Source organism: Lepidochelys olivacea, assembly GCF_965140295.1.
Source record: "Lepidochelys olivacea isolate rLepOli2 genome assembly, chromosome: 17".
NCBI lineage: Eukaryota > Metazoa > Chordata > Testudines > Cheloniidae > Lepidochelys > Lepidochelys olivacea.
Window position 1 is genome coordinate 9,887,902 of NC_140427.1, and position 24,923 is coordinate 9,912,824.

The 24,923-nt window shown below is 37.2% G+C and overlaps 1 protein-coding gene across 2 annotated transcripts in view; it reads left to right on the top strand.

Annotated features, from left to right (window-relative positions):
- The window catches only part of NLK (nemo like kinase), a 110,587-nt gene that overhangs the window by 67,375 nt on the left and 18,289 nt on the right, over window positions 1-24,923 (top strand). For both annotated transcript variants that reach the window (XM_084651087.1, XM_084651086.1), the window contains exons 4-7: window positions 16,405-16,511; window positions 18,784-18,869; window positions 19,805-20,014; window positions 22,648-22,749. In XM_084651087.1, the coding sequence (XP_084507213.1) occupies window positions 16,405-16,511; window positions 18,784-18,869; window positions 19,805-20,014; window positions 22,648-22,749 (505 nt within the window). The remainder of the gene's footprint in view (window positions 1-16,404; window positions 16,512-18,783; window positions 18,870-19,804; window positions 20,015-22,647; window positions 22,750-24,923) is intronic.

The following is a 24,923-nucleotide window of genomic DNA, read 5'->3' on the forward strand; positions in this document are numbered from 1 at the left end:
TGACTGCTCAAAATTTTGAAATTTCCCATATTTTTCAACTAGCTCTAATATTGGCTGCTAAAAAATATTCTACTTTAAAGTGAAGTTTAGTGAAAATTTCAGTAGCTCTCCCATCTTATAGGATTCGACTGTTTTGCTGAGATGGAACAAATGCCAGGGGAATGCAATGCCGGGGGCGGGGGGGGGGGGCGGAGAGTGCCAGGTTGCTGCTCGTTGTTCTCCAAGTGCATTGAAGATGCCGACTATTCTATGTCCAATAGGGCTCCACCTCAGGGGGATGGCCTGCCTTAGAAAGGTGCCTGTACAGCTCCCTGCACCCAACTGTGTGTCTGTTGCTCTCGCAAAGCAGGAATCTGGTGCCAAACTGTCTTCAGTCAGGCCAAATGTAGCATTAGTCAAAGCTCCCAACACAACTATAGGACTCACCTTGTGCCTCCGATTGTTGGCTACCTGGATTTGGCCCTTATATTGGAATACAATTCTTTTTTTCTAGAAAAGATAACTCAGAAAGTGCATCTAAAATGCCAAATGGAATTTTTAGGTTGGTTTTACAGATTATGTACCTTTTTGGTAGGAAAATAGTTAGATAAATGTCTCACTAAGGCAGCTGAAGAAGAAAGAGAATCTCTGTACTGTCCGTATATGTGCCTGTAGGGCACATGTAGTTTTAGCTGAATAAAAAGTCAGTCGGACGGAAATAATAACAAATTCCATGGGGACCCTGGTATCTTCTTGCTTTTGTGTTTTCACACCACTGAATCTAATTTGTCAACCAGTAGTGGCACAGTATTCGATAGTGTCTGTGAAAAAGCTTAGCTTGCTTTTTTCCTCATCATGCACTAACTGTAGCTTTTAATTATTTAAGGGTTTGAGATTGGGTATTGCATAAAGATATGACACCATGTTATGAATTGAAGTATGTTTGCTTTATTAAAACTACCTCTGTAGGTTCATTCAGCACCTGATTCGTGAAATAGCAAGTTCAGAGCATGTGGCAAAAGGCTGGTAGTAAGAAGAATCTGGGTTCCATTCCTGCCTCTCTCATCATTTTGGAATGTGCTCTTGAGCAAGTTGGTTGCGGTACTATGTTGTAAGGATTCCTCATATCCGTCGCAGCAATTCTCATTTAATTGATATAAATTACAGACTTATAGCAGATACAAAATTATAGTTGTTATTCATTTCAAAATTATAGTAGGAGGAAATCTAAACAAAAATTGCAGCAGTTATTTTTCTGATTGATTTAACTATTTGCAAAAAATTACCAAAAGATGATTGTTCCTTAAATGTTTCAAGCCAAGTAAGTTTATTTTCCCATCAGCATTGCTATAACATACGACCAAACACCAAGCCATAACTTCATGTTATAGCATCTGTTAAATTAATTGTCAGTGTCCTTGTTCAGTCTGGTTTATTTTATCTGAGTTCTTTTAGTTTGACCTTTGCTTTATGTTTCACTCTGATACTTGAGTCAGGGAGGGAGAAATGGAAAAAACAGGTCCTTTTTATTAGACTGGAAAAATCATTTGTAGTTAAAAATCTATGTTGTACACCCATCTTGCAAAATTACCGTTGCAATGTAGATTTTTCTCCATGTCTGGAATTAGAGGTGAAGTCAATCTTGGAATTGGTGCTTAGAAATTGCTTACACAAAATATTGAATGTTTAATTAGACTAGTCTGTAGTGAGATGAGTTTTCTGTACACTTATTGTATGTTGATATGTTACTTCCCCAAACACCTTTCAGGGTTAAGAAAACTGCAAGATAATTTGTAGCTTCACAATAATCTGCTGATTTTAAAAGCATTTGTGCAGTTGGGTCAGAATATTTAAAAAAAGCTTTTTAGGTAATGATTTGATAACACATACTTGTATAAAGCTAGGGACTGTTTATTTGGCTGAGTCAGGCATAAAAATCTTTACAGGATTTATTTGTGGGTTAAGTGTACCCAACTCATCAAACAGGATTGACTATTTCCACAGGATTTTCCATATAATTACAACATAGAATGCAGTACTTTTCCTCTGTGTGTAACTCTCAAGGTTGTATAATTCATTAAATATTTCTCAGCTTGCATAAGTGGCCAGATCCTACATCTCAAGGTGGCATAAAACTAAATGGTCACTCAGGCATTTCCGTCATGTTATCAAAAATACAAAGTGCTGCCTTCAGTTAGAAAGTGGTGTGTTGTGGGCTGGAATGGGGCATTTAGAGAATCTGAGTAGAATAGCAATTGTTAATTACAAAACAGAAATAGAAAAAGCATTCAAGAATGAACTAATAAATTCTAGTAAAAGTTAGATTCTTCATTTTTTCTTTCTATTATCCTAACATTTTCAACTTGCAGAACCTTAAGAGAGTGGTGCTTATAGTACTGAAAATTGGTAAGGTTAATCTCATTCAAACTTGGTCACGTAAGGGAGGATGACATATATTAAACTTGTAATGTCTGTGGTGGTTTTACACCTTTGTCTTGTATGCAAGATTTGGGGATAATTTTTAGTTGAACTTTTTTTGCAAAGAGTCTTCCAAATTTTGGATAGGCCAGTCAGTTTTGTGTGTGTGTACTAATAAGATGTGAGGGTAGTTCTAAGTTTTGTATAAAATAAAATACATGCTGTAAATAAACCAAAATTATTTAGACTTTAAATGCTACAGAAGGTCCTTTAAAAAAAAAAAAAAAAGAGAGAGAGAGATCTGACTCCTTCAGGTAATATATATAATATGAGAAGATGAATATATTGCCTGAAGGAGTCAGATCTTTTTTTTTTTTCAAAAGGACCTTCTGTAGCATTTAAAGTCTAAATAATTTTGGTTTATTTACAGCATGTATTTTATTTTATATTTATACAAAAATTAGAACGACCTTTGCATCTTATTAGTAATACCGCCATGACTACAGGGGTCATTTTGCAGCATGTGTAACGTGTCTAAATTTTGTTAAGTCAGCTATTGTGCAGAAATCCTAAATTGAACAGTATAACCTCATCCCTCTAGTTTTAATGCCTTTCCTGGTTGAGATTGTGGAGCTGGTTAGAAATTTCAATATCTCCTCTCCCCCCCCCCCCCCCAAAAAAAAAAAAAAGATGGTTGAACTAGGCCAGTGGTTCTCAAACTTTTGTACTGGTGACCCGTTTCATATAGCAAGCCTCTGAGTGTGGAAAAAAAACCTCCCCCCCATATAAATTAAAAACACTTCTTAATATATTTAACACCATTACAAATGCTGGAGGCAAAGTGGGGTTTGGGATGGAGGCTTACAGCTCGTGACCCCCCCGCCCCATGTGATAACCTTGGAACCCCCTCAGGTTTCCCAACATCCCCACCCAACCCTCCACCCCCGCCCATTTGAGAACCCCTTTGGTAGGCTGAGCCCTTCTGAGCAGATAAGGTTGGATGATGCTCCAGTTGCCTGAGAAGTTGCTCAAGTGACCATCTTTCAGAATGAGCCAAAGCTTTTCTTTGGGTAGCATTTTCAGGCTGTTCTGGCCTGTGCTGTTAAGCATTTAACTTTCATCTTTTTAATATAAACAAAAGCAAATGTTGAAGATTTAAGCCAAAAGCAGAAGAGTTGAAAGGGAACTACTGTGACTTGGCTTGTTCAAGCATTTCTTGCCATCATACTGCTGCCCTTTGTTAGCTTTCTGTTTCCAGTTTTTATTTATACCACTTTGTTGTGAATTATAAACTGACCAGAGATAAATTACACCATCAAATCCTGTTGGCAACTCGAGGGCAGTCCATGATATTGAAATAGCCATTGTAAACTTCCATCAGTATGATGGCTGCAAACCATTTCCAGAAATTTTAAAAAGAAGTGTGTATGTGTAGATACACATACATATTCACACAGATAATATATTTTTGTTGGGGAAATCATTGTATTTCCTATATTTTTGTATAAAAAAACCCTAAATTTCTACACAAGGTAACATCCATGAGTATTTAGAACTAGGTACTGATATTTTTCTGCAATGTTATCCTGCATACATGGTAGTGCTCAAGTTGAAACTGATTAATTCAATATCCCACATTTGTTCATTATACAGTCTGCTTATCCTACAGGAAGCTTTATTGTATTTGGTTTCAACCTCTAACTGAGCTCTTTGGAGTTTGAATATATCAGTTTTGTGGAGTATTGCTGGGCTTTTGGAAGGCTCTTTTTACTGGTTGATCAGGTTATTGTTATTTTTCTATTTTTGATCAATTTAACTATTTTTTTTGACCAGCTGAAAATTTGTCATTTTTTTATATTTAGATAACCTTTGCTTGGGAAATAAACTATTTTGTTTTGTTTAAATATAATACCTTATATTGATTGCTGCATAAAAATATGAACACATTTCAAGGTCAGTGATTCTAACCGAAGTGCATGCAGATTTTCTGTTTCATACCAAGTTACTGGTTGCAAAGATGGGATATTCTTTATGGTTGGCTCTTTCATAGGAACGATAGATAATACTCCAATCAGTGTGCATAGCTATTTCTTTCATGTGGACAGCAGTGTCTGAGACAAATAATCTTCATAAATTGGATTTCAGTTATCAGCGCTTGTTAAATGCCCTCATTTTATTACGCGTCATATGAGTTATAAATCAGATCTAGGTTAAGGATTGCTTCCTCTTTGGGACTGTACTATCAAGAATATTTAAATTGGGTAACCATAATCTGTTATATAGATGTTTTTGAACAATTCTATATGTAAAAGAACAGAGGCATTCATTTTTTTCATAAATGTAACTGATTTTAAGGATAGTGTATTGACAGTGTTTTAGAAAACTCTACATAGGAGTTTTGATTTTCGTTTCTTGACATTTGGATTGTATTGTTCATATGAAACTATTTTATCTTGTGGTCTGATTGCTCCTTTCCAGGGAAATGATTCTCCTATAGAGGCGACAAGTGGCATACTTGGTTAAAATCTGTTACGTTCAATGCACCAGTTCATATTTGCTTTTAAAAATCATGCTTTTTAATAGGTTTGTTTTAATTTTTAGATAGATTTAGTGCACATAAAAGCTAGCATTTTGATTTTTTATTATTTTTTTTTAAATTCAAGTAGATTCTGTTTATTCATTATTTTTGGGTGCCTAGGAAGTTTATTATTTTAACCCGTTTGCTCTGGGAGTCAGTTTCTTGACATAAACCATTGCAACAATTGAACACTGAAGACCCTCACCGTAGAGGTATTGAAGAAAAATTAATGTATGAGAGCTTCATTGTATATGTTTGTTTTTTCCTTGTTTCTGTTACTACTAATGGTAAGTGAACTTGAAGTTGTCCATTTGAAGTTTTAACAGTTTATTTTTAAGAAAATAGCTCTAGAAGTTATTGTAGTTACTGTTCACACAATGTCCAATTCAGGGAAACAGTAATTAAATTTTCATGGAACTTGAATTTTTTAAAAAAGTGTCTGAACTTGGGAAAAATTAACAAGTAATGATAGGGACTGCCAACTCTTCTCCCTTAAATCACCACACGTTTTCAAGATGGTAACTACTTTGGTTATTGCCAATTCAACCTGAATTTGTTACTCCTGGATTTCCTTCAGAGGTTGGTTGCTCATTAGTTTAGTGACTTGTTATAGCGATTTTCCACTTAAGATTTCATGTTGGCAAGCAGGGTAAACATGGTAAACATCTGGAATGTCACTGAAAAATTCCATCTCCTGATAAGGAGGAGCCATACCCAAATATTTGGCTTTGCTAATAGACACAAGGGGATAAAACTAATAGGTACCATATTTCCCTTGTTATGTATTGCATATAATGAAAATGAGGGTAAAAGTCTCTTCACAAAATGTAGATCTTGGTTCCTTGTCCTGTAGAACTTTTGAAGGTTCAACATCCCACCTTTTAAGATGTAAGACTTCACAATACACATGTTCCAATCCCTCTACCTCCCGAAAAGAAGTCCTCCAGCAAAACTAAGGAAGACCAGACTTGGCATTCTTGATATTTCTAACGGTTAAAAAGGAAAAAATCAGAATCATCGTCCCCTCTACTTTAACATGCACCTTTAAACCTCTGTACATCTCTTGTAAAAGGAAACATTCCAATCTTTTTTTTAAAAAAAAAAGCTCTTTGTAGGTCAGTATACGAGAATTCTAGTCCTAATAACCCACTTTTAGTTGCATTCTGTTTAATATGGAATGTTGTTTTAATGTCTGTATATGAATTTCCTTTGAGGTTTTGTAGAATTAATTGCTTCACTGTTGCCAAGTACAGTAACAGCACACGTTGCAGATGTGTACCTGTGCTGCTGAACGTGAACTAGTAATGGGCAGATGCCATGGAATGTTATGCTAAATGCATTCCATTTGCCAAGGAAACGTCTAAGATGCGGAACCTAGAAGCTTTTCTGGGAAAGGGAGATGTCAGTGAAAACAGGCTGGATGAATCTTTTATTTCCTTGGTGAATAAGCAAAATCCCAAGCTCATCTGGTGAGTGAATTTAAGGCCTGAATACTTAAAGACTGGATTGAGTAGAAGGTCAGGCTGTGGCTTTGAGTATAGAACGGTTAGGGGGTGGCGGGGGGTAGCCTTACAATTCTGAAAACCAAGGATTTGTCTGGTCTACACAGACCTAGGTATAACACAATAATGAAATGAATTATTATTCACAACTTCAGTTATTTTAGTGCATATCTGTGTGTTAATGCTTATTTCAGATGGAGTGTCCTATTTTGCTATAACTAACTATTAAAAACTTATATGTGTTGATTTAGCTATTTTGATTCCAGTTAAACAAGTAGTATTGTAAGATTAGAAGTAGGAAGGCTGAGAGGAGCCCTAGTTCAGGAGTGCAGTTAAGTACACACTAACTTTCTGTAATTTTGACTTGATGATGTGTATAGTGTTTATTTTAGAAAGCTCTCATTCTTTCATGTCTGATTCAAATCTTTTCTACTTTTATATGTAACCCGTTTATTAGCCATCTACCTCTAGCTTGTGGAGGATGATTTATTTAATATAATAGTAATAAAATATTATGGATGAGAGTAGTCTAATGTGGCTGCTTGTGAAGCACATACTCCGTATCTAAAGAGGATTCTAGGGAGATGACCCTTTTTCCCAGATAAATGTAAATCCTTAGACTAAAGGTAGTTTGGCAGCAATGAAAACTTTTCCTCTGTTACGAGATCTACCAAATAGATGGGATAATCGTCATGTTCCTCTCTTATTACACAGAATCTGGTGAGGTTTAACTTTTATAAGTTATTTATAACTCATAATTCTAATTTTTGTATATTCTAAGTTTTCTAAATTTGGAACAAGCAAGTTTTTGCATTTTAAAATCTGTGATGATCGTTCAGTATATCTTACCTGTTTATTGATCTAATTGTCCCAATCTAACCTACTGAGGAGACGGCTATAAAGACGACATTAGGTAATGGTTGAGGCATTTGCCAGTCTCTCTATTTTTACAGAGAAAATAGCACAGAAAATACCTTCCTAACATTACTCAGTTTATTTCCATGTTGTAGCATGTATACATGGATAGAAATTTGAACTGTGCTTTTGTTTTTGCTGCAAGTACCACTCAAGTTCTTACTTGCGAGAAATTGTACATGCGCTTCTGTGGTAGGTTAGCTGTGTTGCTTGCACACCTCTCCAAGCTATTGACTGGGAAACTTAGCTTTTTTGCCATGATCTGCAGGTGCTGTTTGCCATCCTGAGCAGAAGTTTTTTGCAGACTTCATCATATTGCTGTTCTTTACACATACCTAACCTCCAACAGAACACTAAGGCTCATTCGCAAGCAGTAACAATTTACTTTACACAGGTGTAGAAGCTGTGTTTGATTGTTCAAAGTGAATCCATCTCTGAGCTGGAGTTGATGGCATGTCCCCATAACCATAGGCATGGAAATGGTACATAAAACACTGTGGTGCAGAAATCCATCCCCTGTTACTCAAGCTTAGATATTCATTCTGGTGGTATGATATGCCTAAACTCATAGCCCACTGTTAGCGTGACATAGGTACCCATTTATAAAGTGTTTGTCCGTTTAAAATATGCATAGGTGCCAGTCAGTTACCTGGTTAGAGCAGTCTAAGAATGCACTTTTTTACAAGGATTCACGACCATTAATTCTAATGGATGGTATTGCACTGCCGAATAACTTAATTTTGTTTCATTGTTTATGTTTAAATAACTTTACTGAAAGTGGCATAACATTTATAGAAATAAAATCTGAACAATAATATACATAAAGAAAATATAAATAACAAACTTAGGAATCTAGCAATAAAAAACTCAATCCCCATGGAAAATATGGAGTGAGAATCTGTCCTCTACAGTAAATACCAGATAGTTGAATGAAAAATTTAGTCATAAGATTCCAAATGTTAAACAATCCATCTTGACAACATAGCTCAAATTATAGGGCGAGAAGATGGAGATCTAATGTCTTAATAAGAAGTTGTATACCCTCCGTATAGTACTGAAGGATTAATGGAACATCTGAATTAATAGTGCACCACTTTTCTAGTATCAATGCAAAATATTGCTTTCTAATCTTTTGTAATATTGAATTCTGCAACTGCAGAAAGACAGATGTTCTCCTTCTTGGCCAATAATTATTGCAGGCTTCTCTAGTCACTCTTTCTCTGAAGATTTTCCTGATTAAAGCTTATGCCAGAAGCAGCTGAAGATTAACAATATTGTCACTTTTTGTCAATCACATGTGTCAACCTGAATTGATGCACCGAAGGAAGAGATGTGCAGCGGACTTTCCCATTCTGTCTTAAGAGCTCTCTGACTGACAGTGTTTCATGAGACATGACCTGCACAAATGAATCATTTAAAAATTATTCCAGCTCCCAATGAGAAGGATGACTGGTCACACTATCAGAGTGCCTATTAGAGTACTCTGACCTCTCATTCTTTCACAGGACCTTTTCAAAATGTTATACAGTAGGTCTTTTTACTCTTTGAATTTCTATCTTCTCCTTCCCTCTTCGTTACTCATCCTTCTTTCTTGCCGTCTTTCATAAACATCTTAAATCTGTTGCTTGTAGCATAATATGCCATGCTGCTTGCACCTGTTGAAAATGTGATATTTCTAAACCAATAAATTATGGTCTGCCTCCCCACCACTCCCTGTATTTTCTGAGTAAAGTCTGCCTTTTTCTCCCCTTTGTATTTTCTGAAGGGCCTTAGCTATGGACTGAAAATCTATTTTATGCATCAGAAAAATAGAAATACCTTTATTCCAAAAGCTGGAAAACCAGTTGGATAATGTCACTTGTAACTGAAGCTATAAATCCTAGAACCTCCTGTCTATGTGCACAAATGCACCACACTGACAAAGGAGTTATCGTTTGAGGCCAGATAAAAGTATACATTCATAGCCAGGAGTCTAACCCTAAATGATAAACCAAAGTGGTGTGGGGGTTTTTTGCCCAGCCTGATCAATTATACAGTCATTTACTAATTAGCAAAGTATCTAAGTTTATATAGCTGAACCAACAGTAAGAGTAAATATGCCTTATCTATGACTACGCTGAAGTTGGCATGTGACGTATCTTGACAGAATTTCAAAGGGGTGCAGCTTTTAAAATATATGTTCTCAGACACACGTGTTGAAAACAATTTCCATTTTTAGACTTTTGTCATCGTATTAGTTATATGGGCACAAGGGAAGCATGTTTTAATGATCTGACATAAGCTCAAAAGGGACAGTAATCTAATTCAGGAGTAAGATGCAAGAAAGAGGCATTTTGTATTGCTTCTTGCATTGATGAATTAAGCACTAAGATTTCTGAGACATGGCCATCGGAAAATTTTTGTCAGCCTCCCATGGAAGTTTTTTCTGCTGACCAGGCCTCTTGTTGATCAGTGATATCAGTTCACACCTGCATGAATGTTACAGGATGAATGTCACTGATACCACCGAAAATGGCTAAGTGAAGGGTTCGTACAGCAGCATACACTGGCTAATGGCAAATAACCTATTTTTATTTTTGAAAAACTAACAGATCAAAATTGTATCTTTTCTGTGTAATCTTCATTTTATAGAAACAATCTGCTTTTTGGGATTTTATTTTTACTGTAGCCAAATATTGGTTTTGTGAGGTTTTTCCTTAGTATTGTCTGAATATGAAACCGCTTCTGTCTAGAAAATGTGCCTATAGTTAGGGAGATTTGTATACATACTGAAAAATATCAAGCAAAACAGCGTCAATGCTTTTCTTTGCTTTAACTTATCAATGACATGAATGTTAATCACAGTAACCCCTGTCAATTTTTACAAAACCGTGAATCATTAGCAGCCACCTTGGAACCACCTAAAATTTCCTGAAAGTGTTAAAAATATATATACTTCAAAATAACAGACAGTTTTATGATAAGTTAAATAATACTTGCCACTTATGTAGCCCCTTTGATCTCAGGATCTGAGTACTTTACAAATTAGCCTCATGACTCCCCTGTGAGGTGGATGATGACGTACCCATTTTACAGGCTAATCCAAAGTACTCTTAATTGACTTGCCCACAAGCCATTCATACGGTACCCAGGAGTCCTGTTTCCATCACCTGAATAAGTACTAAACACTGATTTTTCTTTCTTTGACGTTAGTTTCTTTTTTTAATGTGCATAATATTGGATCATTATTCCTCTTGCAGATTATGCATATGAGAGTGTAGTTTTTAGTCAGCCCCCCCGCCCCATTCCACTCTTATTGCATCATTAATCACTTCTTTGTCTTAAATCGTGACCACAAGATTGTGACTTTGTTGTTGAGCAAATAGAAATTACATAATGAGGAAAGTCTTAATATGTTAGCTTTGTGTAGAAATACTTTACAATATTTTGTCATTTTCTCAATATCCTATGTTCTCAATTCCAAATGTCTGAAGGTATTTATTTAAAAAAAAAAAATTGGTAGTAACTTGTCTGTCAGTTTGTCACCCATAAAAATACTTCTCCCCTTAATTTGTACTGCTTCTTACATTGCTTCCTCTTTTTATGCATGGCTGCATTTAACAGTTGTACTGCAGCCTTCCATGCATACTGTGCTGTATCGAAGCTGTAAACTGCAACAAGTGCATAATAATACAAGCACTTGAAGAATTTCCCATTTAAACATCAAATTAATTTAATCTTGAGTCTCAATAATTATATAATTGAGAGGATTTAGAGAATAATCTTAAAATAGATGGTGTAACTTATTGCAGGACCACAGGCCATGTTCGGTTCTCTCTTCCTTTCCCACGCCTTCAGGGAATGAATCTTCACTCATCATACCACTAGTTAAATAGGAGATTTTCAGACAAGTGGTTTTACTGGGCATCAGAGAGCCTGAACATTTTACTCTTGCCAACCAGAAGAACAGAGCCCACAACACCCCTTACGCAATAGATGGTGGTTCCACTGCCAGTTAATAATTAACATGGGTTGAGAGGAAATGCCAGCATATTTTTAACTATAAGTGAGGATATATAGAAATATAAATTTCATGAGATTTTATTCCATTAATTCTTATACTATTCTTAACCAGACCAGCCTTTTCTTATTTTGCATATTAATATGAAACAGGTGTATTACAGGAGAATTATAATTAATGGGTTATTGCATTTGGGAAGTGGCAAGAAGAAACAGACATGGCACCATGTCCTAATGTGCTAAAGTGGCTGAATGAGAGAATTCCTGTCTCTGTTTCAAAGGGCATCCTGAAATGTGAAAATTATAAGAACTTCTCTGGTTAGAAAATAAACTGTTGAAACCTTTTCCCATGGTAACATAGCAGTTGAACACATCTTCCACCATTTACTTCCCCAGGACCTTGCTAATTCATATTCTGCTAATCCACATACCCCATAACTTGCCCAAGACATGGTGGTCTCATCCCAACCTAAATCTGAGTTTTCTGAAACTTCTTTCCTTATTAATATACTATAGGTAAAGCTGTGAGATTGTCACGGAGGTCACCGAAGTCATGGATTCCATGATTTTTCCGTGACCTCAGTGACTTCTGGTGCAGTTGACATGGGGGTTGCCTGAGGAACTTGGGCAGCCCCTGGACCAGTTGCACCAGCTGCTGCTGGGGCAGTCTCAGGCCACTGCCTTCCTCCCACCCCCCAGCAGGAGTTTGTGGGGGTGGGGGGGAGGGGGGAGGGCCTCAGGGCAGGGGGTTGGGGCACGGGAGGGGGTGAGAACTCCAGGCGGTGCTTACCTCAGGGGCCTCCCCGGAAGCGGCAACATTCCTCGGCTCCTCGGGGGAGGCAGTGCCAGGGGGTCTGCGTGCTGCCTTCCCTTGCAGGCACCGCCCCCGCTGCTCCCATCGACCACAGTTCCCGGCAAATGGGAGTTGCGGAGCCAGCGCTCGGGGAGGAGGCAGCATGCAGAGACATGTGGCTGTGCCTCTGCTTAGGAGCTGAGGGATGTTGCTGCTTCCAGGGAGGCACGGAGCTGAGTAGGGAGCCTGCCAGCCCAGCCAAACCCTCCACACCAGCACCAGCGTGGGTCCCAGGCCGTGCGCCACTACCGCGCCCTCCCCCCAACCCTCCGAGCACCTCTGGCACCCCTGGGCCACCATCCTCCCCAAGATTTAGTCGGGAGTATATAGTACAAATCATGGACAGATCACGGGCCATAAATTTTTGTTTACTGCCTGTATCCTGTCCATGACTTTTACTAAAAATACCCATGACTAAAGTGTAGCCTTAACTATAGAACATGAGTTATATTTATACATTATTGAAATTAAGTTAATGCATCCAGGAGCAAAGTACGCTTTCATGCAATATTCTTGGTTTGTTTACTTACTTGTCAGTTTGCAAAATTTACTAATTTTGGTGGGTCTCCAAGTCGGTGTGAATTAGTGAGAGTCTATTGTGATCCGCATTTTCCTTTATAATTGTTCTGAAGCAAACTGGTACACTTTGTAGTTCTAATTTTATACAGCTACTTAACTAATTATAGCTGTCAGTAGCAATTTTCATCTGCTGGTAATGTTCAGTTTAGCTCTGTAATGTAGCTCCAGTGACCTCCTACTGGCCAGCATATACTATAGATCAATTTAAATAGGAAAAATGCAAGTGTCAGTTAAAATATTTTATTGAAATCCCATAACTTTAGACATAGTCTGTTATTTTAGCTAAATATTAACAGGCCTAAGCAAAGGCATTGACCTGGTTGGGCACCAGCTGTTTAAGAGGCTGCCACATTTGCAAAAGACAGATACACTGAGCAAGTCCTGCTTTCACTCTTGTTTAGAGATCCTCATTAAATTATCCAGACACAATAATCAGATAGCTGCTGTTCAAGTTAATGGCACCTCTGAGCCCCTGTCAAGAGAGCTTTATTTAATGCGCAACAGACCTGGAGTGGTGCAGGTGCCATTTCAGGCCCTCATTTAATTTAAGCGGCTTTAGTTGGCATGACAACTAGTTGAGACATCTGGGAGACATTATGCTAGGGATTGAGATTTAGGAGGATTTGTGGTATAGCAAAACAGAAATCTTATAATAAAGTGCACAGTATTGCTTTTGGGTTTTTGAATATTTTATTGGAAAATGTAGAATTTCAGGATAAGTTGCAGCCAGCAGGTAAAAGGAAGTGTAAAAAGGCTGGCATACCTATTAAAAGGAGGCCTTTGCAAAGTGAAAATTGCTTTATTAAACTAAAAATTATTGTATTCTGATGTTGCTGAACTTTTCTTTGGGTTACATTTACTAGAGAAGTTCTAGGGAAGTTTTTGTTAGAAAATTATGTGATGTGTCATTAATTTATGAAATATAACTCAGTGGGTTTTAGTACTGTGCCACTTTAAAAAATTGAATGCATTTTTAGATGATGTATAAAACCTGGTTAGATAGGGCACCTAAAAAATTGGATACTTGAAAGGAATGAAGTGACCGGTAATGTATATGAAGCAACAGACAGGTTTGGTGGGATAAGCAATCATTTGGCTGGGGAAGAAAGGAGGTTGCAGGATCTTACTGGGTCATCATACATGAGGTTTAAACTGTGCTGATTCACTAACCAGAGGAGTGGTAAGAAGAAGGGGTCGAAATTCCTGAGAAGGCTCGTCTGTTTATCAACTTACTGGCTTAGAGTTCAGAAAGATATCTGTCTCACAGTTAGTTTGCTGTCATTTGCAGAGTTATTTAGCAGAGGATTTAGCCTAGCTATAAGTATTGAGGTAGTGGATGCATCGACGATCTAGTGGTTTTACAGGTTAAAGGTGGGGTTTTTAAAAAGCACTCAACTCAGCATTGACTTAATCGTGTTCCCACTGCAATCATTGGTAAAGCTCCTATCGACGTCAATGGCTGCAGAGTTAGGGTCAACACTTTTGAAAATCCCACTGAAAGGTGCTGAGTTTACAGAATTGCCATGGCTGGTGCGCAACGGATAGGAATGCTACTGGATTTTGCCTCATTCATAAGGATTTTTGTTTCCAAAAGTCAGTGTCAGGTGTGGAAAGATAGAATTTTCTCTTCTGGATTAGTCCATACATTTTGTTATCCTGCTTCTGGCAGTGGCCTGATGCTTCAGAGGAAGGCAGGAAAAATATTATGCCCTTCACCAGTTGTGCAGTGCTGTATTTTTGGTGGGTGGAAGTTGAGCTGTTCCTGTCCCCTGCAGATGATCAGCTTATATCTCGAAGCACAGGAGAGCCGATTACAATTCTCTTATCTTGAATTGCAAATGAGAGAGTGTGGTTCAATGAAGAAGACACTGGACTGGGTCTTGAGAGACCTGTACTCTATTTCTGGCTCTGCAGCTGACCTGATGTGTGACCTTGGCAAGGCACTTCCTCTCTGTGCCTTTGTTTCCCCTCCTAACCTTTTTGGTGACTTGGATTGTATACTCTTTGGGCCAAGGAATATCTCTTAACTGTGTGTTTGTACTATGCCCACCACTACTATCTAACTAAAGCGGGGGCTCTAGGCATTATTATAATATTAATAATAATAATAATAATAGTGTATTGAAAATAAGGCCACAATATTTGACTGACCATCTGCAATAGTGAGTACATTAAGTTACTTGTATATTAGTACAGCAAATCCCAGAATTTCCCTTTTCTTTTCAAATGTGGCTGTCCCCTGAAAAGCAGCTATGTCAACAGAGTATGTTTCTTTATTCTTTTATCAAACTTGCTCAGTTTATACATCAAAATAAGATTTTCTGAACCGTCAGCATTAGAAATTCAACCTGTTACTTGAAAATCAAGACATACTGGCTCTACTTCAGACTGTCCATCATTGCAGATGCTCATCAACAATAAAGAATGCAAATCAGTACTTAGCTGGCAATTTTGTTGATGCAGGAGGCAGAATAAAATACAACTTGCTTTTCAGCAGCTATGTAGGCTCTTGGTTGCTGACATGAGCAAAAATGCGTCAGTAAAGTAAGCAGATATGTCTGATGTGGTGAGCAGCTATCTTCAGCACCCAAGGTACCCTTTTTGGTTTTTTTTTTTAAGAATTACCTTTTTGTCTATAACCCCGCATTCAGGAAATTGACAACTTCATCAATTTCCTGACAATGTTGTTTCTGTGTTCCCTCTGCTGTATTTCTCCATTTGTGAAAGATAGTATTTTGCAATTGCTGGTGCTGTCTGAGCAGACATGCCCCCCTTCTTAATTTACATCTCTACATTGATGTCAGCAAGAATAACAGCACTTGGAATATTCAGCTACTGTTATCAATCACCAGCAGGCTCCTACACCTGTTGCTTTGTGTGTGACAGCACACCAGTTGGTGGCTTTTGCCTTTTCTTCCACATAGAGGTGCTATTTTTTTAAATTAGAGCTTGAAAGAGATTTACAACCAGTGATTTGTATGTGTGTGCATGGGAGGAGATTTGGAGCTTGTGGAAGTGAAATATTGATAGTACAGGTAGAGATGGCACAATGCATGCAGATACTGTACAAGCTTCCTATAAGAGCAATGCACTACTGACCTACAATACCCATGCTTGGGCTCTATTTTCCAACTGTATTGACCTCTATCAACTGGTCTGGTTATGTGATGTGGATAAATTTCCACTAAGGATTAAGGTGATGCCACCAGCATCGCATGTAATTTATTATTTAATAAGAATTTTGAGCCCAAAATTACAGGTTTTAAAATACAATTAAATTAACACTGGGCATCTTATCCTTCATGAGCCATGTTTTGGCTTTCAAATAATTTTGTAATGTATATTCATAAGTGTAAATGTGGCTTTGTTCAGTAATTAAGTTTTCTCTTGTAACTAAACTGTCAAGTAATTCTTGTGGAGGTCTGGAGATTTGACCTCTATTATATCAGTCAAGAAGCTTTATTCTTTTGTTATTCTACAGCTTTGAGCTATAAGAATTAAAATTCTTGTGAGCAAGAGTAACTGTTTCAAATGGATTATATGCTGCACTTTCTGTACTTTCCTTAACTAATAACTTGAAGATACGTTGTCACTGAATTGATGCAGAGTGACCTCCATAAGATTATCGTCTCTCCTCAACCTCTCAGCTCGGATCATGTCAAAGTTTTTCTTTACCAGATTTTAAGAGGTAACTTTTTTGTTTAAAACTGATGAAACAATATTGAACTAAGTGGTGTATTCTTTCTTGGTAATTTTCTCTTGGGAGTAAAAGTTCAGAAACTAGTGAGGCAAGTCTTTGTAATGTGTAGAACAAAATATATTTAACACATTGTTTTGTTACTTAATGTTGTCTTTGAAAGAATAGCAAAGGTGTACACGAAGCTCTTGGCCTTGCTGCTTTTTTAGGGTACTGTATGTATGAAGGTGGCAATCCTTGTTCTTTAACCTGAATGACTTCTCTAATGGTTACTGAAAAGATGAAGCGCAACACTGATTTTTTTTAAACTATAGATCTTATGAAGTAAAGTGGCCTTTTGGATTAGGCTGCCGAGAAGACACCTGAGGCCATCCTATCTGGTGAATACATTTTAGCCAGAACTAAATATGATGCTATATTGTAAAACAAAGTAACTGAAATTATTGTAGAAGTGGCCACTAAAATTGGCTCAGTAAAAATAATCTCATGATAATACTGGTTATACATTTAGATCTTTCAGTGGATTCGGAAATTACAGATTCAGTTTACTGAGTTGGACTTCTGACTTTTGATGAGGCTAAACTGCCTCACTTCCCATGTGTTTTATTTGTTTTCCACAATGAAAATCAGCTGAAAATAAACAGAAGCCATTTTTTCTTGATAAAAATAGTTATTGGGTCATATTCAGCAATGTCAGAACAAGGAGGTGTAAAGTACATCCAAAGGCGGTATTATCCCCCAGCCAAGCCTGTTGAACCAGAGGAGAGGTTTATCCCTCTGAAGGACATATTGTGTTTGTGCCTCTGATATGAGTTGGCTTCAGAGTAAGTGATAGTACACATCAATTTTAATTTCCATCAAGATGACAATGTCATGCTGCCGGTTGGATCCTCTTCTGTGAATAATTTTTTTTTATTCCATCTGCCCTGGTCACTTGACCTTTGACCTCAGCACTACCCATTTTGTCCCATATCCCTAAGTGAGGATCTGGTCACTTTTCTGTTGACCAGATTTTGTCCACTACATTCCAGTACCTAATGAACTTCACACCGACTAATTACTTTCATGGACGCTTACTCCATGGTGAGCTTTAGTGAGGTGCTTCCTGAATTTTTTGTTTGTTTGTTTAAAATGGACTGAAGTTGCAACCACAGAGACTAAAAGCACAGGGGAAGCAGCTGTGAGGGGGATAACTAATGTGAATGGTGTGTCCTTCTCCCCTCCCAGCCTGATGAAAGTTGAAAGGCCTCTAGTGGCAGGGACCAAATGCTCTGAGTTGCTTTGTTTTGTTTTGAAATTTTTTGTAGTAATAAAGTTAGCCCTCAGTAAAGGGCCTTGGGCTAAACTGTAGTTTGGGACTTTATTTTACATTCCATGGCTGGTGTATCTGCACATCGGTTTACAAGGTAATAGAGAACAGAAAATCATTACAGCAACTGTTAGCTGTAAAATAATTACATTGAACCAAAACCTATGTTGTATATTGTACAGCCTCACCCTACTTCCTCTTGAACACTCCTCTTAAAAACATCTAGTTATGCTTCAATTGAACGTTAGTGCTTCAGAAATTATGTAATTGAAGTAGATATATTTATTTATAAGAACTGTTTATAATGATGATTTTTATACAATAATATGTGTACTTTTATAGCAAAAGAGAGGAAGAAAGTATATGTTGAAAAGTATGTCTGCTTAAATAATTTGCTCTCTATGACCTGGATCCTGCAAAGACTTATTTATATGTTTAACTTCATTCTTGAGTAGTAAAGTAGTGAGGTAAAGTTAATGGGACTACTAGCAGTGTGTAAAGTTAAGCAGATGCATAAGTCTTTGATGATGCCTTTCAGGAAAATATGCCTTCGGTCATAGGTTATAGTAGAGAATGTATTTACTTTGTTTAATGAGGACTTGTGGCACCTTAGAGACTAACCAATTTATTAGAGCATAAGCTTTCGTGAGCTACAGCTCACTTCCTCAGATGCATATCGTGGAAACTGCAGCAGGCTTTATATATACACAGAGAATATGAAACAATACCTATTCCCACCCCACTGTCCTGCTGGTAATAGCTTATCTAAAGTGATTTCCAGCACAAATCCAGGTTTTCTCACCCTCCACCCCCCCACACAAATTCACTCTCCTGCTGGTGAAAGCTTATGCTCTAATAAATTGGTTAGTCTCTAAGGTGCCACAAGTCCTCCTTTTCTTTTTGCGAATACAGACTAACACGGCTGCTACTCTGAAACTTTGTTTAATATTTCAGGTCTGAAATATCTACATTCAGCTGGGATTTTACATCGAGACATTAAACCAGGGAACCTACTTGTGAACAGCAACTGTGTTCTTAAGGTGGTATCTAAATTTATTTAAAATTTGTACAGTTTATTATATATCGGGGTCATGGTCAAAGAGATTTGTACTTTAATAAAATCTTTCCCCAGTTAAGTGTGTTCATAAGTAAAAACAGCCCCACACCTCCCCCCCAGAAAAACAAGAGTAAAGCTATACGAACAGAAAAATTTTTCCACTGACTTCAGCAGGAACTGCTGTGTGCTTAGCAGGTTTGAAAAGCCTGTAATACGTTTAAGTGTTGCTACAACACTGTCAGTAACACATTGCCACCGTGAAGGTGGCAATGAATGCTGGAGATTTCTCCCTTAATTTATTTTTATACTTTTAAGGGTGAGGAAATGTGTCCTACTGTAATTAAACCAGCTTTATTTGTTTTTAATTTAATTAGGTCCTTATTTTGAAAATCTTGTCTGGCTACTTTTTCCTTTATCCTAGTAAAAAGAAACTATAAAAAAAATTAAGAACAGCAGCAGTCTGTAGTGACAGGAAAGGCGAAATCTCACTGCTGACATCTTTAAGGAGCACCATCACAAAAGGAAATGTGTATTGGAATGAATCATTTTGAGCCCAGGAAGTTGTCAGTGATCTTTTAAGGGCAAAATGCTGGATTGGGATTTTAATATTAAACTTGACAGTGTAATGCCAGCTGAAAAATATATTGTCATGTCAAGAAAATCTAAATAATTGTAGACATTTTAGGTGTTTAAATATTTATGCAACTAAACAACATACTTGGCCCTCCTCAAAAACAAACACTTTATTTAAATAAATAAGTAAATAGAGCTTGCTTATGCAGTTATTGCAGTATGCAGACTTTTAAAAACAATTAATGCTGGTTTGGGATTTTATACTTTGTTACTAAAGACATATCTGTGTGACATGCACTAAGTATTTTGGTAATTTTTTTTTATTTATTTACCTTCTCAATTTAGATTTGTGATTTTGGATTGGCCAGGGTGGAAGAATTAGATGAATCTCGTCACATGACTCAGGAAGTTGTCACTCAGTATTACCGGGCTCCGGAAATCCTGATGGGCAGCCGTCACTACAGCAATGCTATTGATATTTGGTCTGTGGGCTGCATCTTTGCAGAACTACTTGGCCGAAGAATATTGTTTCAGGCACAAAGTCCCATTCAGCAGGTATAACTACATTTAACTGTAAAAGTCTTCCCTGTATTGTACTGCAGAATTCCTTGAAACGATCGCATTTGCACCTCACACCTCTGCTCTTGTATTACCTGCTTTACACATAGGCAAAACACTTTCCAGTTTGGTCTGTGTGGAAATAAAGTGAATGTGATCTCACTGGGACCAACAGATTTTACCATTTAGCAAAAAGAAAAAAACCTTTACGGGGTTTCAGTTGATATTTACATGCTTGTACTGTGTACACGGTGCTGCATTTCAACTTAATTTAGAAAAAAATAAATTTGGCAAGTAGTATGATTAATGGTCAAATTGCTTCAGGATTGTTTTAGCAGAGTTCAGAATACATGAATTTAAACAATATTTTGATCTGTTGTATAATTAATGAATGATTTTAAAAAGAATTTAAACAGTAGATCGGAATACTCCCCCAACACTGAAACCTTCAGATTGTCAAACATAAGATTTTTAAACAAACAAAAAAACAAACAAAGCCTTATATGCATATGCCCTTTTGATGTTCCTCAACCTTGTTCTGGAAGAAGCAATTCTCAGGATGAGGGTGTTAGTCTCACATCACCCTCATCTTGAGAACACATCAACAGGGGTTTCATCTGTAGTGGTGACTTCTGTGGTGTGAACAGCTGTCCTGTAGGAACTATACTGAGATGATCAACTTATTTAAAATCGGTCCCTGAAACATCAGTGTACCTACGGATGTTATAGGAACGCACCCCAGTGACTTAAAGATGGAAGTCTGACACTGAGCTGTTCAATATGGTTAAGGGGGGAAAGTTATAGTTAAATGTTAACTATATGGGAAACTATAGACGTGGGCCAGATTCTCAGTTGATGTAAATTGGCATTGCTCCATTGAAGCCGCTAACATCAGTTTACACCAGCTAAGGATCTGATCAGCTAATTCCACAGTGGTACTGCTGGTTTCATATTTACACTTATGTTTGGGTAATTTACAATATATACTTTCCCAATTTCAAAAGGAAGAAAACCCTAACGCATAAGCTATCTCGTTTCCCCCATCTGGTTATTTGTTTTACTACTTCAATACCTATACTTAAAGATAATTTGTTGGGAGGGTGGGGGCTAGACATATCCTCAACACCAAGCAAAAGTGTTAAGTGTGCAAACAGGCACCTTTATAGATTGGGATCTCTGCTGGAGAGTAGGAAATGATCTCATATTTGGAGGACTGGCAGCTTTAACAGCAACAAATGCTTTGGTGGTCTGTAAGCAATAATCACACTCTTCTATTTTGTACTGACAGTCAAAGTGGGTTGTCATCCATATTAGCCTGTACAATGATAATGGCTTTACTCTGCAGGGAAAGCTTTGCAGTTAATCCATTAGCTCAAGTTCATAATAGTCATATAGGAACATTTGGAACTTGAGTGCTAATCTGCCCCCTGACTTTTTCTAAGAAGTTTTACCTGGCATATGGCAATGTCTTTTTTCCACCATAAATATGCATGTACATGCACACGCTTGTGGGAAATAAGAGTAAAAAAAAAATCATACTATAAAGTATTTATTACATACACAAATAAAGAAATGTAAACAAGACAAACCCAAAACAAGGCATTCTCTCAGGTGTATAGGGTAGCGAATATCTTTTTGTTCTGTGTTTGTTCAGTGCCTATCCCAATAGGGTCCTGGTCCATGACTGGGGCTCCTTGACGCTACAATAATACTAACAACAACTGCCCTACAGTTGACTTGCTTTCCCACTACCCAAAACCAGACTACTCTTCCCTGGGTCCTGGGCAGGCCTTTTACTTTTATTTATTCTTGCCTCCCAAACAAATTCACCACTCATGTAATTTAACACCATTTCTTTACATCGGCAGTTCTACAAAGGAGATGAAATCATTCTTTATCTAATGGATAATTTAAATTCAAGAACATCTCATTTTAAAAGGCTACACAAATTTGAATACACATAGATTAAATGTCCATCAGTAGATATTTAGGCTAAAAAGAAAACTACAGCAGGTTCTGCTAAAGACGTTTTTCATGTTTTGATTCTTTGCTCTAAAGTAATATTAAACAGATTAAGCACTCTTGTTCACATAAGAATTTCTCACACTTGAAGGCACTGGAATTTGGCTATATATAATAGTTGGCATAGTAGTTCTGATTATAAGTTGTTTTATCACTGAAAAATATGTTGCTGTCTACATGCATTTGTATGTGGCTGTTTTTACCTGTCTTTTGTGGCTCAGTGCTTTTCGGTGTACTGTTGACATTCAAACAAGACTAGACGTTCAGTTTGTAGTATGCATAACGTATTTTAAATGGTATTTTCAAAAATTATAACAGAGCAAATCTAGTTTTTCAAAATTACAATAAAACGTTTCCATAAACCTATACTAAATACTCCCAAACATGGTAGTGAATGGTTTGTTTGCCTTTGCCTGTAATCTAGTTTTATTTTAGTGTCTTTTTAAAACTGATTGCACTTATGTAGTTTATTAAAAGTAAAATTTACCTTTGGCAGTTTATTTCAGACTGAATCAGACTTTACAAATCCATTGTTCCAGCTTTGTGTGAATTCAAAGATAAGCATATCTCTGAAATTAATCTCTAATGTGTGTATTCTGTACCTACAGTTGGATTTGATCACAGATCTATTGGGAACACCGTCACTGGAAGCAATGAGGACGGCTTGTGAAGGCGCCAAGGCGCACATACTCAGGGGTCCTCATAAACAGGTATGAATTGCACTTCGTTCATTCACACACACACACACACACACACACGAATGAATTTTATATAGATATATAAAAATTCATTCGTGTGTGTGTGTGCGTGCACACACGCGCGTGCAATCTACTGAGCCTGCTCTTACCCTCTTCAAGACTGTCATTCAGTCGGAGTTTATAAATTTAGTGTTTCATCTGTGGGATTTTTCCCCCCTCAAACTTTCCATCTTGGCAACTAACAGACCAACAAAAAAGGCAGACACAGAACAATGGAATCCATTATTTTGTATACATCCTGTACAATAAAAGTATTAGCTTCATCTCTGTGAAATTCCATGTTTTATTAAGATAAACGTGTCTAAGAAGTTCATGGGGAAAACTAAAAATAATTAACGTAACTTTTATGCAAGAAGTTATCAGAAGTTTAAAAAACACCACCTGCCATTCTTCCCTATTTGTCACCTGTACTTTTATAAATAATTTATGTAAGCATCTCACCCATCTGTATTCATTAAAGTGAACTGTTAACATGTTGCCTCTGCCTGTCAGCCAATCCTGAATTTACCCAAGTTAGGCTCTTGTATTAGCACTGATCAAAACTGCAGCTAGTCAAAATGCTGTTGAGACAAAGCAGTTTTTCATTTGTAAATTGCACTTGCGGCTGCAACCTCACAAATATTTCTCTGACTGGCATGGGCAAAAACCTTCCAATTTTAGGACAGGCCGCATCATGATAGTCGCTTTAAAGGAGGATGTAAGGAGAGGCCTGGATTAAAATCAATCGTATAGTTCAGAAAGCTGCAGAGCCGCTTCTGTATTGGCAGGAGGTTAGATCAGTAGGTCTTTTCCACCTGTAATATCTAGTTCTGTGGAAACAGAACACGCCATCAGTTGACCGACAGATAGTAAAAATGAACATAACACATGGCATGTATATTTTATATCACTGAAAAATTTGATATATGTATGTTTGTGTCTTTGTTCTTTCTTTATATTAACGTGAAGCGCCACGCTCATACCACAATAATAATAATACTAAAGAAATAAGTGCTTTGTGGATACACTGCTACATAATTGCAACTCAGGAGTTCCTATCTCCTAACCATGTTCAATTCAAGCTGCCTCTACACTGTTGTGGGATATTTTTTATATTTACTGTTGAAATGCTCTCAGGGTCTTCTCTATCAGTTTTAAAATAAGCCGTTTCGGTTTGCAAACAATTGAGGAGAATGTCCCTTAGTCTTCTAAAATATAAATATAAATATACTGTACATTTTTTTTAAATGAATACTAGACTGCTTAATTTGCAGTGTCTGAAACAGGAGTGTTTATTTTCTATGTTTTGCTTACAGATGCACTGGATCACAAGAAGTTATGAGCAAACCTATACCCAGCATTAGAAATGCATACCTTTTTAAAAAATAAAATAGTTTTAAGTTCTAAGCATTTATATCCCTTTGTGTCACAGTTTCCAAGTGCTGTACAAGCATGAGTCAGGCTTCATATGAGCACTGGGATCAGAACTCAGGAGTTCTTGCGTGCAAACCATGTACAATCCACTCCACCAAGATGCTTCACCAGTGTGTGATATTTTATGTATATAAATATCTCCTGAGGTCTAATCTCAGTGCTGATACTGGCCTTGGACACACCACTTAATCTGTCTCTTTATACCATCTGTATGATGGGGATAGTAACAAGAGTGGTAAGAGGCTTGACTAGTTCTTGTACAGCTCTTTGAGATTATAAAGTGATGTTAATGATAGAACATTTCTGGTGCTCTGGATTTGTACATACATTGAATCTCAGGAAGGTATCTGTAAGCAAACTGCTGAAAATAAACTACTATTTCAGATACTGCAAAACAGGCAGTCTAGCATCAATTTTGTTAAAAAATTTAAAGTGTACAGTCCTGTACAAGATCAAGGACATTCCTCAAATGCTTTAAAACCAAAATTACCGATTTCAAAAATGATAGAAAAAATGAGAGTATTTCTAGGGTAAAAAAAAAAGGGGGGGGATGGGTGGGTGCGGGGGGGGGGTTATGAATAATACAAGAGAAGGTTTATGGGCTCTTCAATTCTTGTTTAACCCCTGGTATGGCTTGCACATGAGCAAAGTTAAGCACATGTGCTTAATTCTTTGTAGTATCAGACCCATAATTTGTTTAAGGAATTCCATGA